Here is a 16,791-nt window from a genome sequence, read left to right as displayed (position 1 = left end):
AGGCAATTACTTTGTCCACGTTCTATCCTCCGCCTCATCCTTACAAAGAGGAAGAAAGACTGCACCGTCTGGACCCAAAGAGGGCGTTGAGCTTCTTTATTGATAGAACAAAGGATTTCAGGCTGGAGGATCAGCTGTTTATTGGATACGTGGGCAAGAGGAGAGGAAAGGCAGTCCACAAGAGAACACTATCCAGGTGGGTTGTTCTTTCCATTAAAATCTGTTACTCTTTGGCAAAGAAGGATCCTCCTGAGGGCATTAGAGCTCATTCCACCAGAGCTAAGTCGGCCACTTCGGCCTTGGCCAGAGGTGTTCCTGTGGTCGACATCTGCAAGGCCGCAACTTGGTCGTCCCTTCACACTTTTGCAAAACATTACTGTTTGGATTCTGAGGTTAGAAGGGACGGCCATTTTGCACGGTCAGTGCTGCAGGATTTCTTGGTTTGACCATTTAGGCACCCACCGCCGGGCGTGGTACTGCTTTGGGACTCTATTCATTAGGTGAGGAATCCACAGGTAGTTGTATCCATCAGAAGAACGAGTTACTTACCTTCGGTAACGACTTTTCTGGTGGATACATTAGCTACCTGTGGATTCCCCACGGTCCCACCCGCCTCCCCGTTGCCTTTCTGGTCTTACCAAGTAATCCTTGAGTACGCTCCTCTTGGTCTTTGAGGGTGCAATAGATGTTGTATATATTATATTTATATATGTATATATGTATATATCTTTGTGTATATACTTGATGTGTATATATATTTTAAAAAAAGAGAGTTATATATATATATAAAAGATTTACAGTTATTCATGCAATGTTGTGTATTTTTACAATGTAATGGGATGTTGCCTTGCTCTTTCATTGCATTGCCTGGTTGTTCTCATGCACGTAAAAAATGATTGGTACTGACGTCGGCACGTCGTCGAGGACCTCTTATTGCCTGTATGACGTCAGACGGCGTCGCGTGGGCTAGAGTGACGTCCTCGTCGACGTGCAGAGACTAGTAAGAAGATTTCCGTCGAATGCTGGCGCAATGGGAGTATTCATTAGGTGAGGAATCCACAGGTAGCTAATGTATCCACCAGAAAAGTCGTTACCGAAGGTAAGTAACTCGTTCATCTGGTAGAGACTATCTAGCTGCAGATTCCTTACCGACCCACCCACTGTCTGCCGCTATGCAAACTGATTTCTAGAAACAGGGGCTCTCATTTCAGGACCTTAGTTTTGACGCACCAGTAGTCAGTTTCTTCAGGGCTCTGCGCTTCTGACATGGAAAGTCATGAAAAGAAACTGTCGACAGAGCGCCAGGGTCATATCCAGCATGGGCAATGACGGACGCGGAGCCGATCGACACCACCTAACAGCTCACAGGGATACTGCTTATGAAAATCTTCTGGATCCAGCCTGATGCCTGTAGGGGATTTAAGGCTCTTCCCAGCCGTTTCGACTACCATGGCTCGCTTTCCTGGTGGGACGATTTAACAGCTATGCCGAGCAGCAACTTGGTCCAGCAGGCACACCTTTACACCTCATTACTGGCTGGATTCTGCTGATACAGCAGTGGGGAAAGCAGTTTTACAACATTTGTTTCAGAGAGATGAGCCAGTTCTATTTTCACACTTTCCGATTTGTAATTATGTTTTTTATTTGCAAATGCTAACTGCTGACTATTCTGATTCAAACATGTGAAACTATGAAAGATCCAAAACTGGAGAAGAAAATAAGTTACTTACCTGTAACTGTAGTTCTCCCGTATTGGTATCTTTCATAAATTCACATGTGAACCAACCTCCTCCCCAAGGAGGCTCACCTTCTTTCCATGCAATATGCATCTGACTTGTGCTAGAAAATCTGAGGGGCTGGAGCCTCTATGTTGAGGTTTCTAAAGGGTGCTGCCGCCTGATTAGCTGGACGCTGGGTCGTTTTATACAACACTAATGCGCTATTCAAAGGAAATGTCTTTTACATTAACTCCTATGTACATTTTTCTCTACTCTTTTCTATGGTACCGTGGGACTCCCACTTCAATGACTGGGAATAATTCAAGCATGTGAATCTATGAAAGATACCAATACTGGAGAACTACAGTTACAGGTAAATACCTTGCTTTTGTACCCTGTAGGCATCTGTTTGGGGATTGCAGTGGTGTAGATTCACATGCACTCACCCTCCTCCCTGGACACCTGTGGCCACTGCAGTTTATTTTATTCTTTCTCTCTCATGGGCATCTCATAACTTACACTTACTCTACCCTCCATTCTCACCCTCCTGCAGAAAAACAATCTAACAATGGAGTCAATGCCTATGCACAGGATCACCGAGGAGGAGACACTCTACTTTGTGACTCAAAAGAAAAACAACCTGTACACATCTAGAACCTAAATGGCAGCAGTATGCAGAGCATGTGAATGTACAGCACTACATGCCACTAACAAGTGCGTACAGAGTAAGTAACGTATTCCTCTTTCTGATCACAGAGAGCCTTCATTTGATTGCACAGACATTGGGGCCAAAGAGGCACCACTGTGGAACTTTGAGTGGCATCCAGTGGATATGCAGATGATGCTCTCTAGCACCATTACTGCTGCAAGTCAGTGCTGCAAATGTCAGGTTCTAGCTTGATTCCTTGAATGAAGACTGAAAAATTGGGAACCGTTGAGAAAAGAGAGCACCCATTTGAAAGAGCTTTAATGAAGGTATGTCACTTGTCAAATAAAAAGCCATTAATGTCTACTTTGAAAGGTCTTATCACAAAATGTTTTTATTAATATAATAATGCACAATTGGTAATAACACAATCTGGAAATTATACCCGTGTATGGAGGTTGGCCTGTAAAGTAGACTTGATGTCCATGAGCCAGCCGAGAAGCTCTTGAATGCCAAAAAATGTCTAATGCTGCTTTGATTCTATGAAACATTTGATAGCCTGACAAAAAGTATGCACTTTCAAGATTTAAGTGTGACGTCTCATGGGCGTGTGCAGTACTTGAGTCAGGGATGCAAGTCGTGTGTGGTTCATACTGGCCTGAATGTAGTCCCATTGTCTCAGAGTTGTGGTTGACCCTTTCAATTCCTTACTTGGCGGAGGCTGGCAAGCTCTGGCCAGTGGGTGGTCCCTTTATGGCCAGTGCTTTCACCTTGATATTGCCTGAAATTGAAGTCAAACCCAAATTTGTAGAAGCAGTAGAGGTTGTAGCCAGTCATTGCAAGAGCTGGAAAGAAGGTCAGGCCAAACCCGAAGCCACTGTAGGAGCGTCCAGCCCTTAGGGCGATCCAGTAGCAACACCTGGGAAGAGAGAATTGAAGATGAGTGAACACAGCACTTGGGGGACAGAGAGAGCGAAGGGAGCCTCAATAATATTGAAGGGGAGAAACCTAATGAAGGTAACACAGAACCTGGGACAGAGAAGCAGCAGCACCTGTGAGAGACAGGGAGAAGGGGTAGAGAATGAGTGAAAACAGCACCTGGGAGACAGAACACCCAGGGGACAGAGAGCGGAATGACCATTAATAGCACTGCTGTAGCGGGGAGAGACCTTATAGTTAAGGGAAAACAGATCCATGAGAGGTCTAGAAGAGCAACCTGCGAGAAGCAGAGAGAAGGAGCAGAGAGTAAGTGAAAAGAGGACATAGGCAAAGTACAGTGCTGAGAGCGAGCAGCACCTGATGGAAACAGAACAAAAACAGCACCCAGGCAAGGAGAGAGTGCTGAGAACAAGCACATCTTCGGGCAGAGAGGCAATAATGAAAAACAACAGCACCTAAAGGTATCAGCGAAAAGAGACAGGGTAAAAAGGCACTTGGGTAGAAGGGAATGATGAGGTGCTAGGGAATAGACGTAAAACAGAAGGAGGGCGGAGAGAGAACAGATTGAGAGGAAAGGTAAACCACAGGGTGTGGGGCAACAACTCTTGAGGGAAAGAAGGTGGTAGAGACTGAAAAAATGACCTAAGGGAGAGACGATCCAACAAGGAAAGGAGATCCTACAGTTGAAGGAGATTCTGCAAGCAGGGGAGATCCTAAAGAGATAGGAGATTCTACAAGGAGAGGAGATCCTACAGTTAAAGGAGATCCTCCACGGAGAAGAGATCCAACAAGGAAAGGAGATGCAACAATGAGGAGATCCTGCAAGGGGAGAACAGTCTGAAAAAAGAACAGAACAGGGGCGGCCAGCTGCAGAAGTCAAATTCAGAGTTGGGTGCCCAATGTTAACCAGTGGAGACAGGGTGAATGAAGATGCACTGCTCACAGGTAAGTAAAAGTGGTGTCAGAGGTTGGTCTCACACACAGGTATCTGCACCCTGCCCTCTGGGCTAGGAGGGCCTACCATAGGGGTGGCTTACAGTGACCTGAAGTGAAAGGGCGCATGCACCCTTTCATGCAGGCTGCAATGGCAGGCCTGCAGACACATTTTACATGGGCATCCCATGGGGAACCCCTGTTACCCAAATGCCCTGGGTGTCATATATTAGGGACTTATATGGGGGCACCAGTATTCCAAATGTGGGGTGTGTGTAGTCGAAGCAACCAAATTCAGAGGGAGAGAGCACAGTCACTGGGGTCCTGGTTAGTAGGATCCCAGTGAACATAGTCTAAACACACTGACGTCAAGCAAAAAGTGAGGGTAACCATGCCTAAAAGAGGCTAATTTCCTACAAACATACAGTCGGATGGCAATATCTCAAGCACTCTAAATCTTCACTCATAAGATCCGTGCCCTGCTCTCTCAGATGCCCCTTGTTTTTAAACTCACCTTCCCACCGAGAAGAGCCCAGCAAGTATGGGGATGAGGCGCAGATGCTCCTGCTCGAGGGAGATGGCCAAGGCCAGCATGTTGACACTGTAGATGATGAACTGCTCCACAGAGCTGGTGATGTAGCACTGGTGGAGGAGAACGCTGCGTGAGCTCATGTCCAGTGGATCCACGGCGGAAGAACAGAGGCGGGACAGGCCGCTCCAAATGACACCTGAAGGAGAGAAATAGAGAAAGCAGAGTGAGTCAGTGTAGAACAGTGGTTCCCTACCTGTGGTCCGGAGAACCCTGGGGGTTTGTGAAGCCTCCTCAGGGGGTCAGCAGCTGCTTAGAAAATGTAATAATATTAACAGATTAGGTCCCTAGCTTTCAGTAATGACTCATTGGGGGGGGGGGGGGGCTGGTGTCCCCAGATTCTAAATATGATTCAGTCGGGGTCCCTGGGTTCCAGTACTGATAAATTGGGGGCCCACAGAAGCCAAAAGGTTGAGTACCACTGCTGTAGACCACTGAGGCTGGGCATCAGCATGAACATGAATATGAGCTCTGTGAATCCTAGTCCAAGAGGGATGCTGAGAAACCTTTAGACCTGTTTGAGGACCTGCTAACAATCATCGACTGAAACCCTTCCGCCCTGAAGGAAAGGAACCTGTGCAGGCTCTGATCATCACTTTCACAACCTTCAGGTCCCACATACAACAACAAAAAAAAACAAGTGGTTGGATTTAGATATACCATTTGATAAAACAGTCAGTGGGTAGATGCCACCAGATTGAAAAGGAATATAGATTCAAATGTCATTTATGTACCCTGCGACCAAATTCACTAGGATGGTACTGCCTTCCTGCTTTAAACAACGCCCTATGCTTTGATGAAGGCTTAAAATCCCTATTTTGATGACACAACCCTTCAATGAGTGGACGTCCGACTGCCAACTGGTACCTTGGACCAGATGTATGGCCCTTACAGAAATTGGTTAGCACTGAGAGGTTAGCTTGACCCTCCCCTCACTCACTTGTCTCTACCAACACTTGACCCAGCAAACCTCCTTTCCCCCAGACCTGTGTGTGAGATGGCCAGTTGATGAGTGTTACCTTGGAGTAGATGCATGGAAAGTCCAACTGGCAGCAGGCAGTAGATACACTGTATGTCCTGTAGCCAGCTTACACCTGGCAGCAGATGTGTGGGAAGTCCAGCTGCCTACTAGAAGCAGATTAATAGGATCTCCAGCTGCAGCTGGCACCTAGCAGCAGATGCATGGAATATTTAACCTCTGACTGGTACCTTAAACCGTATTAATTGTGCCCTTGATGTCGCAGACACAGCTACTCGAAGCATCGCCACTAGTGTCCTTCTGGGACGCCAGGTCCAGCAGCATCTCCTCAAATTCCCATTCAATGAGGAACACAGTTTTGCCCCACAGATTGATAAGATGCTAGAAAAAATCAAGAAGGACTCTTAAATTGCACAATCTATGGGTGCTCCCAGGAGACCTGCCGCTAAGGACTCCTTTCGGAAACAACAGCCCAGGGGAGAGTGCAAGGCCACTTCACCTGATCAGCCACAGTCAAGATAGCACTAGTCCTTACACCAGCGGGTGGGAAGGTGTTACACCAGAGGTACCTACAGGGGTGACAACAATAAGGACAGAATTAGAGGCAGCTCCATAAAGGGGACTCTGTCTCCAAGCAATGACTTGCCCTGCCTCCCTCAATCACACATCACTTATTGGGTGGAGATTACAAGTTTTCTTACCCTATGGGAGGAAATCTCATCAGATAAGGGTGTTTTAGCAGTGGTTCACTACATCTACTGCCTAGAACGTCTCACAGCTTCTCTCAACATCTCACCCTGCACACACATGCTCATCAAGGAACAGCTTCACTTACTAGAGGAAGAGGTACAAGCGCTCATTCACAAAGGGGAATCAATCAATCAGGATTTATGAAGTGCGGTAATCACCCGAAAGGGTATCCAGGTGTTTGCAGGTCCCAGAGGCTCATTCAAACAGCCAGTTCTTGAGGCCCCTTTGGAATTCTGGAAATGAGGTGATAGTCTGGAGTTGCATGGGGAGACTGTTTCAGGTCTTTGCTGCAATGTGGAAGAAGGGGCGTCCTCCACTTATGCTTCAGTAGTTGTGGGAAGTATGGGCAAGTGTAGGAGGCTGGACTGGCTTGTAGTGAGTACCAAGGGGTACTTGCACCTTGCACCAGGCCCAGTTATCCCTTATTAGTGTATAGGGTGTCTAGCAGCTTAGGCTGATAGATAATGGTAGCTTAGCAGAGCAGCTTAGGCTGAACTAGGAGACGTGTGAAGCTACTACAGTACCACTTAGTGTCATATGCACAATATCATAAGAAAACACAATACACAGTTATACTAAAAATAAAGGTACTTTATTTTTATGACAATATGCCAAAGTATCTTAGAGTGTACCCTCAGTGAGAGGATAGGAAATATACACAAGATATATATACACAATAGCAAAAATATGCAGTATAGTCTTAGAAAACAGTGCAAACAATGTATAGTTACAATAGGATGCAATGGGGAAACATAGTGATAGGGGCAACACAAACCATATACTCCAAAAGTGGAATGCGAACCACGAATGGACCCCAAACCTATGTGACCTTGTAGAGGGTCGCTGGGACTATTAGAAAATAGTGAGAGTTAGAAAAATAACCCTCCCCAAGACCCTGAAAAGTGAGTGCAAAGTGCACTAAAGTTCCCCTAAGGACAAAGAAGTCGTGTTAGAGGAATAATGCAGGAAAGACACAAACCAGCAATGCAACAACTGTGGATTTCCAATCTAGGGTACCTGTGGAACAAGGGGACCAAGTCCAAAAGTCACAAGCAAGTCGGAGATGGGCAAATGCCCAGGAAATGCCAGCTGCGGGTGCAAAGAAGCTTCTACTGGACAGAAGAAGCTGAGGTTTCTGCAGGAACGAAAAGGGCTAGAGACTTCCCCTTTGGTGGACGGATCCCTCTCGCCGTGGAGAGTCGTGCAGAAGTGTTTTCCCGCCGAAAGAACGCCAACAAGCCTTGCTAGCTGCAAATCGTGCGGTTAGCGTTTTTGGACGCTGCTGAGGCCCAGGAGGGACCAGGAGGTCGCAAATTGGACCAGCAGAGAGAGGGGACGTCGAGCAAGACAAGGAGCCCTCTCTGAAGCCGGTAGCACCCGGAGAAGTGCCAGAAACAGGCACTACGAGGATGCGTGAAACGGTGCTCGCCGAAGTTGCACAAAGGAGTCCCACGTCGCCGGAGACCAACTTAGAAAGTCGTGCAATGCAGGTTAGAGTGCCGTGGACCCAGGCTTGGCTGTGCACAAAGGATTTCCGCCGGAAGTGCACAGGGGCCGGAGTAGCTGCAAAGTCGCGGTTCCCAGCAATGCAGCCCAGCGAGGTGAGGCAGGGACTTACCTCCACCAAACTTGGACTGAAGAGTCACTGGACTGTGGGGGTCACTTGGACAGAGTTGCTGGATTCGAGGGACCTCGCTCGTCGTGCTGAGAGGAGACCCAAGGGACCGGTAATGCAGCTTTTTGGTGCCTGCGGTTGCAGGGGGAAGATTCCGTCGACCCACGGGAGATTTCTTCGGAGCTTCTGGTGCAGAGAGGAGGCAGACTACCCCCACAGCATGCACAAGCAGGAAAACAGTCGAGAAGGCGGCAGGATCAGCGTTACAGAGTTGCAGTAGTCGTCTTTGCTACTATGTTGCAGGTTTGCAGGCTTCCAGCGCGGTCAGCAGTCGATTCCTTATCAGAAGGTGAAGAGAGAGATGCAGAGGAACTCGGCTGAGCTCATGCATTCGTTATCTAAAGTTTCCCCAGAGACAGAGACCCTAAATAGCCAGAAAAGAGGGTTTGGCTACCTAGGAGAGAGGATAGGCTACTAACACCTGAAGGAGCCTATCAGAAGGAGTCTCTGACGTCACCTGGTGGAACTGGCCACTCAGAGCAGTCCAGTGTGCCAGCAGCACCTCTGTTTCCAAGTTGGCAGAGGTCTGGAGCACACTGGAGGAGCTCTGGACACCTCCCAGGGGAGGTGCAGGTCAGGGGAGTGGTCACTCCCCTTTCCTTTGTCCAGTTTCGCGCCAGAGCAGGGCTAAGGGGTCCCCTGAACCGGTGCAGACTGGCTTATGCAGAATTGGGCACATCTGTGCCCAACAAAGCATTTCCAGAGGCTGGGGGAGGCTACTCCTCCCCTGCCTTCACACCATTTTCCAAAGGGAGAGGGTGTCACACCCTCTCTCAGAGGAAGTTCTTTGTTCTGCCATCCTGGGCCAGGCCTGGCTGGACCCCAGGAGGGCAGATGCCTGTCTGAGGGGTTGGCAGCAGCAGCAGCTGCAGTGAAACCCCAGGAAGGGCAGTTTGGCAGTACCAGGGTCTGTGCTACAGACCACTGGGATCATGGGATTGTGCCAACTATGCCAGGATGGCATAGAGGGGGCAATTCCATGATCATAGACATGTTACATGGCCATATTCGGAGCTACCATTGTGAAGCTACATATAGGTAGTGACCTATATGTAGTGCACGCGTGTAATGGTGTCCCCGCACTCACAAAGTTCAGGGAATTGGCCCTGAACAATGTGGGGGCACCTTGGCTAGTGCCAGGGTGCCCTCACACTAAGTAACTTTGCACCTAACCTTTACCAGGTAAAGGTTAGACATATAGGTGACTTATAAGTTACTTAAGTGCAGTGTACAATGGCTGTGAAATAACGTGGACGTTATTTCACTCAGGCTGCAGTGGCAGGCCTGTGTAAGAATTGTCAGAGCTCCCTATGGGTGGCAAAAGAAATGCTGCAGCCCATAGGGATCTCCTGGAACCCCAATACCCTGGGTACCTCAGTACCATATACTAGGGAATTATAAGGGTGTTCCAGTAAGCCAATGTAAATTGGTAAAAATGGTCACTAGCCTGTTAGTGACAATTTTGAAAGAAATGAGAGAGCATAACCACTGAGGTTCTGATTAGCAGAGCCTCAGTGAGACAGTTAGTCACTACACAGGTAACACATTCAGGCACACTTATGAGCACTGGGGCCCTGGGTTACCAGGGTCCCAGTGACACATACAACTAAAACAACATATATACAGTGAAAAATGGGGGTAACATGCCAGGCAAGATGGTACTTTCCTACACAACCCCCCCCCAAACGAAGGACAATAAGACTAGCCATGACCTGATGAGTCTTCATTGTCTAAGTGGAAATATCTGGAGAGTCCATCTGCATTGGAGTGGCTACTCCCAGGTCTATGTTCCACTGTATAGTCCATTCCCTGTAGGGATATGGACCACCTCAACAATTTAGGATTTTCACCTTTCATTTGTTTTAGCCAAAGTAGAGGTTTGTGGTCTGTCTGAACAATGAAGTGAGTGCCAAACAGGTATGGCCTCAACTTCTTCAGTGCCCAGACCACAGCAAAGGCCTCCCTCTCAATGGCAGACCAACGCTTTTCTCTAGGGGTCAACCTCCTACTAATAAAAGCAACAGGTTGATCCTGGCCCTCAGAATTAAGTTGTGATAGGACTGCCCCTACTCCTAACTCAGATGCATCAGTTTGGACATAGAATTTTTTAGAGTAACAAGGGCTTTTCAGGACAGGTGCAGAGCACATGGCCTGCTTCAGCTCCTCAAAAGCTTTCTGACAGTTTGCTGTCCATAATACCTTTTTAGGCATTTTCTTGGATGTGAGGTCATTAAGAGGGGCTGCAATGGAGCCATAGTTCTTAATGAACCTCCTGTAATACCCAGTGAGGCCTAGGAAGGCTCTCACCTGAGTCTGAGTGGTAGGGGGAACCCAATCAATAATTGTTTGGATTTTCCCCTGAAGTGGTGCAATCTGTTCCCCACCAACAAGGTGTCCCAGATAAACCACCTTACCCTGCCCTATCTGGCACTTTGAAGCCTTGATAGTGAGGCCTGCCTTTTGCAGAGCCTCCAAAACTTTCCATAGGTGGACCAGGTGATCATCCCAGCTGGGGCTAAAGACAGCTATATCGTCCAAATATGCTGCACTGAGAGCTTCCAGCCCTTGCAGGACTGTGTTCACCAACCTCTGAAAAGTGGCAGGTGCATTTTTCAAACCAAAAGGCATTACAGTAAACTGGTAATGTCCTCCAATGGTAGAAAATGCAGTCTTAGGTTTAGCATCTTCTGACAATTTGATCTGCCAATACCCTGCAGTCAAATCAAAAGTGCTTAGATACTTGGCAGATGCCAGTGTATCTATGAGCTCATCTGCCCTGGGTATAGGGTGAGCATCAGTTTTGGTTACCAAGTTGAGACCTCTATAGTCTACACAAAACCGCATTTCCTTCTTTCCATCTTTGGAATGGGGTTTTGGTACCAGTACCACAGGAGACGCCCATGGACTGTCAGAGTGCTCAACCACTCCTAGTTCTAACATTTTCTGGACTTCTTGCTTTATGCAGTCCCTGACATGGTCAGGCTGCCTATAGATCTTACTTTTGACAGGTAAACTGTCTCCAGTATCTATAGTGTGCTCACACCAAGAAGTGGTACCTGGCACAGTAGAGAAGAGTTCAGAGAATTGATCTAGGAGATTTATGCAATTATCTTTCTGCTCAGCAGTAAGACAATCAGCCAAAACTACACCTTCCACAAGAGCATCTTGTTCTGTGGAAGAGAAGAGATCAGGTAGAGGATCACTGTCTTCTTCCTGTCCCTTATCAGTTGCCATGAGCAGGGTGAGATCAGCCCTGTCATAGTAGGGTTTCAGGTGGTTGACATGGAGCACCCTAAGGGGACTCCTGGCAGTGCCTAAGTCAACTAAATAGGTGACTTCTCCCTTCTTTTCAACAATTGTGTGGGGTCCACTCCATTTATCTTGGAGTGCTCTTGGGGCCACAGGCTCCAAGACCCACCCTTTCTGCCCTGGTTGGTACTGAACCAAAACAGCCTTCTGATCATGCCATTGCTTCTGGAGCTCTTGGCTGGCCTGAAGGTTTTTACTGGCCTTTTTCATGTACTCAGCCATCCTTGATATGAAGCCAAGTACATAATCCACAGTATCCTGCTTAGGAGCTTTTAAAGGTTGTTCCCAACCCTCCTTTACAAGTGTGAGTGGACCCCTAACAGGGTGTCCAAAAAGAAGTTCAAAGGGGCTGAAGCCCACTCCTTTCTGGGGTACCTCCCTGTAGGCAAAAAGGAGGCATGGTAGAAGGATATCCCATCTCCTGCGGAGTTTTTCAGGGAGACCCATAATCATGCCTTTGAGAGTTTTATTAAATCTCTCCACCAGTCCATTTGTTTGTGGATGATAGGGTGTTGTGAACTTGTACGTTACACCACACTCCTTCCACATGGCCTTTAAGTATGCAGACATGAAATTGCTTCCCCTGTCTGATACCACTTCCTTTGGGAAGCCCACCCTAGAAAATATTCCCAGGAGGGCCTTTGCCACTGCAGGTGCTGTAGTGGTCCTTAAAGGAATAACTTCAGGATATCTTGTGGCATGGTCCACTACCACCAAGATAAATCTATTGCCTGAAGCAGTAGGAGGGTCAAGGGGGCCAACTATGTCAACCCCTACCCTTTCAAAGGGAACCCCAACCACAGGCAGTGGAATAAGGGGTGCCTTTGCGGTGCCACCTGTCTTGCCACTGGCTTGACAGGTTTCACAGGACTTACAAAATTCCTTTGTGTCCTCAGACATCCTAGGCCAATGAAACAATGGAACCAATCTGTCCCAAGTTTTCATTTGACCCAGGTGTCCAGCTAGGGGAATGTCATGTGCCAGGGTTAGGAGGAACTTTCTGTACTCCTGAGGAATCACTAATCTCCTGGCAGCTCCAGGTTTAGGATCCCTATGCTCAGTGTACAAGAGGTTGTCCTCCCAGTAAACTCTGTGAGAGTCACTGACATCCCCATTAGCCTGTTTGACAGCTTGCTGTCTGAGACCCTCTAATGTGGGACAGGTTTGCTGTGCCACACTCAGCTCCTCTCTGGCAGGCCCCCCTTCACCCAAAAGCTCAGCAGTCTCTGCTTCCAGCTCCTCTGGTGTAGGTTCTGCACAGGGAGGGAATTCTTCTTCCTCAGAAGTTGAATCCACTGTAGAGGGAGGGATAGTAGGACGTGGTTTGCTTCTACTAGCCCTAGCTTTAGGGAGCACTTGGTCCATTGTTCCAGGATCCAAGCTTCCCTGTCCTTTTTGCTTTTTGGCCTGAGCCCTTGTCAAAGCAAAAATATGCCCTGGGATGCCCAGCATTGCTGCATGGGCCTCCAACTCCACATCTGACCAAGCTGATGTCTCCAAATCATTCCCTAATAGACAGTCTACAGGTAAATCTGAAGCTACCACAACTTTCTTTGGACCAGTAACCCCCCCCAGTTGAGATTAACAACAGCCATGGGGTGGCTAAGTGTGTTGTTGTGAGCATCGGTTACTTGGTACTGGTGACCAAGTAGGTGTTGTTCAGGGTGGACCAGTTTCTCTATGACCATAGTCACACTGGCACCAGTGTCCCTGTAGGCCTGAACCTCAACACCATTTATTAGGGGTAGCTGCGTGTACTTATCCATATTAAGGAGACAAGCAACTAAGGTGGCTAAATCAATAGCCCCCTCAGAGACTAACACAGCCTCTGTGGCCTCCCTAACAAGGCCAACCCCAACTAAGTTACCAATAGTGAGCCCAGCTACTCCCTTGGATTGGCTATTAGTAGGTTTGCTCCCACCACCACTGCTATTAGTAGGGACACTAGGTGTAGCAGTAGGGGTTGTAGTGGTAGGAGGCTTGGTGCCTTTCTTTGGACAACTGGGATCTGTTGTCCAATGGCCTTTTATTTTACATAAATAGCACCATGGTTTCTTTTCCTTGTTCTGATTAAAAGAGGATTTGGGCCCACCACCCCCACCAGAGTGTTTTTGTGGGCCTGATGAAGACTCATTTTTAGATTTGTCCCCACCCTTGTCAGAAGACTTACCATCCTTCTTTTTGTTGCCATCTTTGTCACCCCCTGTATGAACTTTTCTGTTCACTCTTGTTCTGACCCATTTGTCTGCCTTCTTTCCCAATTCTTGGGGAGAGGTCAGATCAGAGTCCACCAAGTACTGGTGCAACAAATCAGACACACAATTATTAAGAATATGCTCTCTCAGGATCAAGTTATACAGGCTGTCATAATCAGTAACTTTACTGCCATGTAACCACCCCTGCAAGGCCTTCACTGAATGGTCAATGAAATCAACCCAGTCTTGTGAAGACTCCTTTTTGGTCTCTCTGAACTTTATCCTGTACTGTTCAGTGGTTAAGCCATAACCATCCAGGAGTGTATTCTTAAGAACTTGGAAATTATTAGCATCATTTTCTTTCACAGTAAGGAGCCTATCCCTACCTTTTCCACTAAATGATAGCCATAGGATAGCAGCCCACTGCCTTTGAGGGACATCCTGTACAACACAGGCCCTCTCAAGTGCAGCAAACCACTTGTTAATGTCATCCCCCTCCTTATAAGGGGGAACTATCTTGTGCAGATTCCTGGAATCATGCTCTTTTGCAGGATGACTATGGGGAATACTGCTGCTGCCACCATGGGTTTCTAAACCCAGTTTCTGTCTCTCCTTCTCTACTTCTAAAGTCTGTCTATCCAAATCCAGCTGTTGGTTCTTGAGCTTCAGTCTGGTTTGTTCCACTCTCAATCTATAACCTCCCTTTCTAACAATCTGTCATCAGGGTGGGTGGGAGGGACATGCCTTGAAACAGAAGTATGGTGAGAATGGACAGAAGGAGACCTGTCCCTTACAGAAGCCACCCTAACAGCTTGGCTAACAGAAACATCACTACCAGTATGGTGAGAATAAATGCTTTTGCTATGATGTGAGACAACACTATTTATATGGCGTGGCTCATCATCATTACCAACTATGCTAGACTGTCTAGTAATAGGCAGGCTAGGAAGTTTCTTTCCTGAATCTTTTCCTGGGGGAGTCCCTGGATCAGATTGAGAACCATTAGCTACTTTTTCCACAGATTGGGCACTTATGGCCTTATCCTGTACTCTAAGCATGTTAATTAACAGTTCTAAGGAAGGATTCTTCTCTACACTCAAACCTCTCTCTATGCAGAGACTCCTTGCTCCTTTCCAGCTAAGGTGATCATATGCAAGTTTGTTGTACAGATCAACATTTTGGCCTGTGCCAGACATTTTTAGAGAGAGTTAAAGTGATAGTAAAAGATAAAAAGTTTGTCAGAGCTTTTAGAAAGACAGAGAAAAAAAACTTTTTAAACTTTTAAGAACTTTTTGAAAGTGTAGAAGTACTTTTCAGCACTTAGAAAAGAGTGAAAAGAGGAAATGCAAAACTTTTTGGCTATGTGTATATACACTGACCTTGTTTTGTATATTTTTCTCTTATGAAAAGTACAATGACAAGAGTGGTAAGTAGTCTCAAAGCACTTATCCCACCGCTGCACAACCAATGTAGGAGGCTGGACTGGCTTGTAGTGAGTACCAAGGGGTACTTGCACCTTGCACCAGGCCCAGTTATCCCTTATTAGTGTATAGGGTGTCTAGCAGCTTAGGCTGATAGATAATGGTAGCTTAGCAGAGCAGCTTAGGCTGAACTAGGAGACGTGTGAAGCTACTACAGTACCACTTAGTGTCATATGCACAATATCATAAGAAAACACAATACACAGTTATACTAAAAATAAAGGTACTTTATTTTTATGACAATATGCCAAAGTATCTTAGAGTGTACCCTCAGTGAGAGGATAGGAAATATACACAAGATATATATACACAATACCAAAAATATGCAGTATAGTCTTAGAAAACAGTGCAAACAATGTATAGTTACAATAGGATGCAATGGGGAAACATAGGGATAGGGGCAACACAAACCATATACTCCAAAAGTGGAATGCGAACCACGAATGAACCCCAAACCTATGTGACCTTGTAGAGGGTCGCTGGGACTATTAGAAAATAGTGAGAGTTAGAAAAATAACCCTCCCCAAGACCCTGAAAAGTGAGTGCAAAGTGCACTAAAGTTCCCCTAAGGACAAAGAAGTCGTGTTAGAGGAATAATGCAGGAAAGACACAAACCAGCAATGCAACAACTGTGGATTTCCAATCTAGGGTACCTGTGGAACAAGGGGACCAAGTCCAAAAGTCACAAGCAAGTCGGAGATGGGCAAATGCCCAGGAAATGCCAGCTGCGGGTGCAAAGAAGCTTCTACTGGACAGAAGAAGCTGAGGTTTCTGCAGGAACGAAAAGGGCTAGAGACTTCCCCTTTGGTGGACGGATCCCTCTCGCCGTGGAGAGTCGTGCAGAAGTGTTTTCCCGCCGAAAGAACGCCAACAAGCCTTGCTAGCTGCAAATCGTGCGGTTAGCGTTTTTGGACGCTGCTGAGGCCCAGGAGGGACCAGGAGGTCGCAAATTGGACCAGCAGAGAGAGGGGACGTCGAGCAAGACAAGGAGCCCTCTCTGAAGCCGGTAGCACCCGGAGAAGTGCCAGAAACAGGCACTACGAGGATGCGTGAAACGGTGCTCGCCGAAGTTGCACAAAGGAGTCCCACGTCGCCGGAGACCAACTTAGAAAGTCGTGCAATGCAGGTTAGAGTGCCGTGGACCCAGGCTTGGCTGTGCACAAAGGATTTCCGCCGGAAGTGCACAGGGGCCGGAGTAGCTGCAAAGTCGCGGTTCCCAGCAATGCAGCCCAGCGAGGTGAGGCAAGGACTTACCTCCACCAAACTTGGACTGAAGAGTCACTGGACTGTGGGGGTCACTTGGACAGAGTTGCTGGATTCGAGGGACCTCGCTCGTCGTGCTGAGAGGAGACCCAAGGTACCGGTAATGCAGCTTTTTGGTGCCTGCGATTGCAGGGGGAAGATTCCGTCGACCCACGGGAGATTTCTTCGGAGCTTCTGGTGCAGAGAGGAGGAAGACTACCCCCACAGCATGCACAAGCAGGAAAACAGTCGAGAAGGTGGCAGGATCAGCGTTACAGAGTTGCAGTAGTCGTCTTTGCTACTATGTTGCAGGTTTGCAGGCTTCCAGCGCGGTC

General features: G+C 47.5%; 1 protein-coding gene across 1 annotated transcript in view; it reads right to left on the bottom strand.

Moving 5' to 3' along the window:
- Positions 1–2,704: 2,704 nt before the first annotated feature.
- The window catches only part of LOC138267687 (transmembrane protein 79-like), a 157,208-nt gene continuing 143,121 nt past the window's right edge, over positions 2,705–16,791 (bottom strand). Inside the window, exons 3-4 of the mRNA XM_069216831.1 lie at positions 4,751–4,964; positions 2,705–3,283 (exon numbers count right to left, since the gene is read on the bottom strand). Of these exons, the coding sequence (XP_069072932.1) occupies positions 3,064–3,283; positions 4,751–4,964 (434 nt within the window). The 3' untranslated portion in view covers positions 2,705–3,063. The remainder of the gene's footprint in view (positions 3,284–4,750; positions 4,965–16,791) is intronic.

Source organism: Pleurodeles waltl, chromosome 12 (assembly GCF_031143425.1).
Source record: "Pleurodeles waltl isolate 20211129_DDA chromosome 12, aPleWal1.hap1.20221129, whole genome shotgun sequence".
NCBI classification, from domain to species: domain Eukaryota; kingdom Metazoa; phylum Chordata; class Amphibia; order Caudata; family Salamandridae; genus Pleurodeles; species Pleurodeles waltl.
The sequence above is the reverse complement of the archived record's forward strand: the minus strand, read 5'-3'. Positions and strand labels throughout refer to the sequence as shown.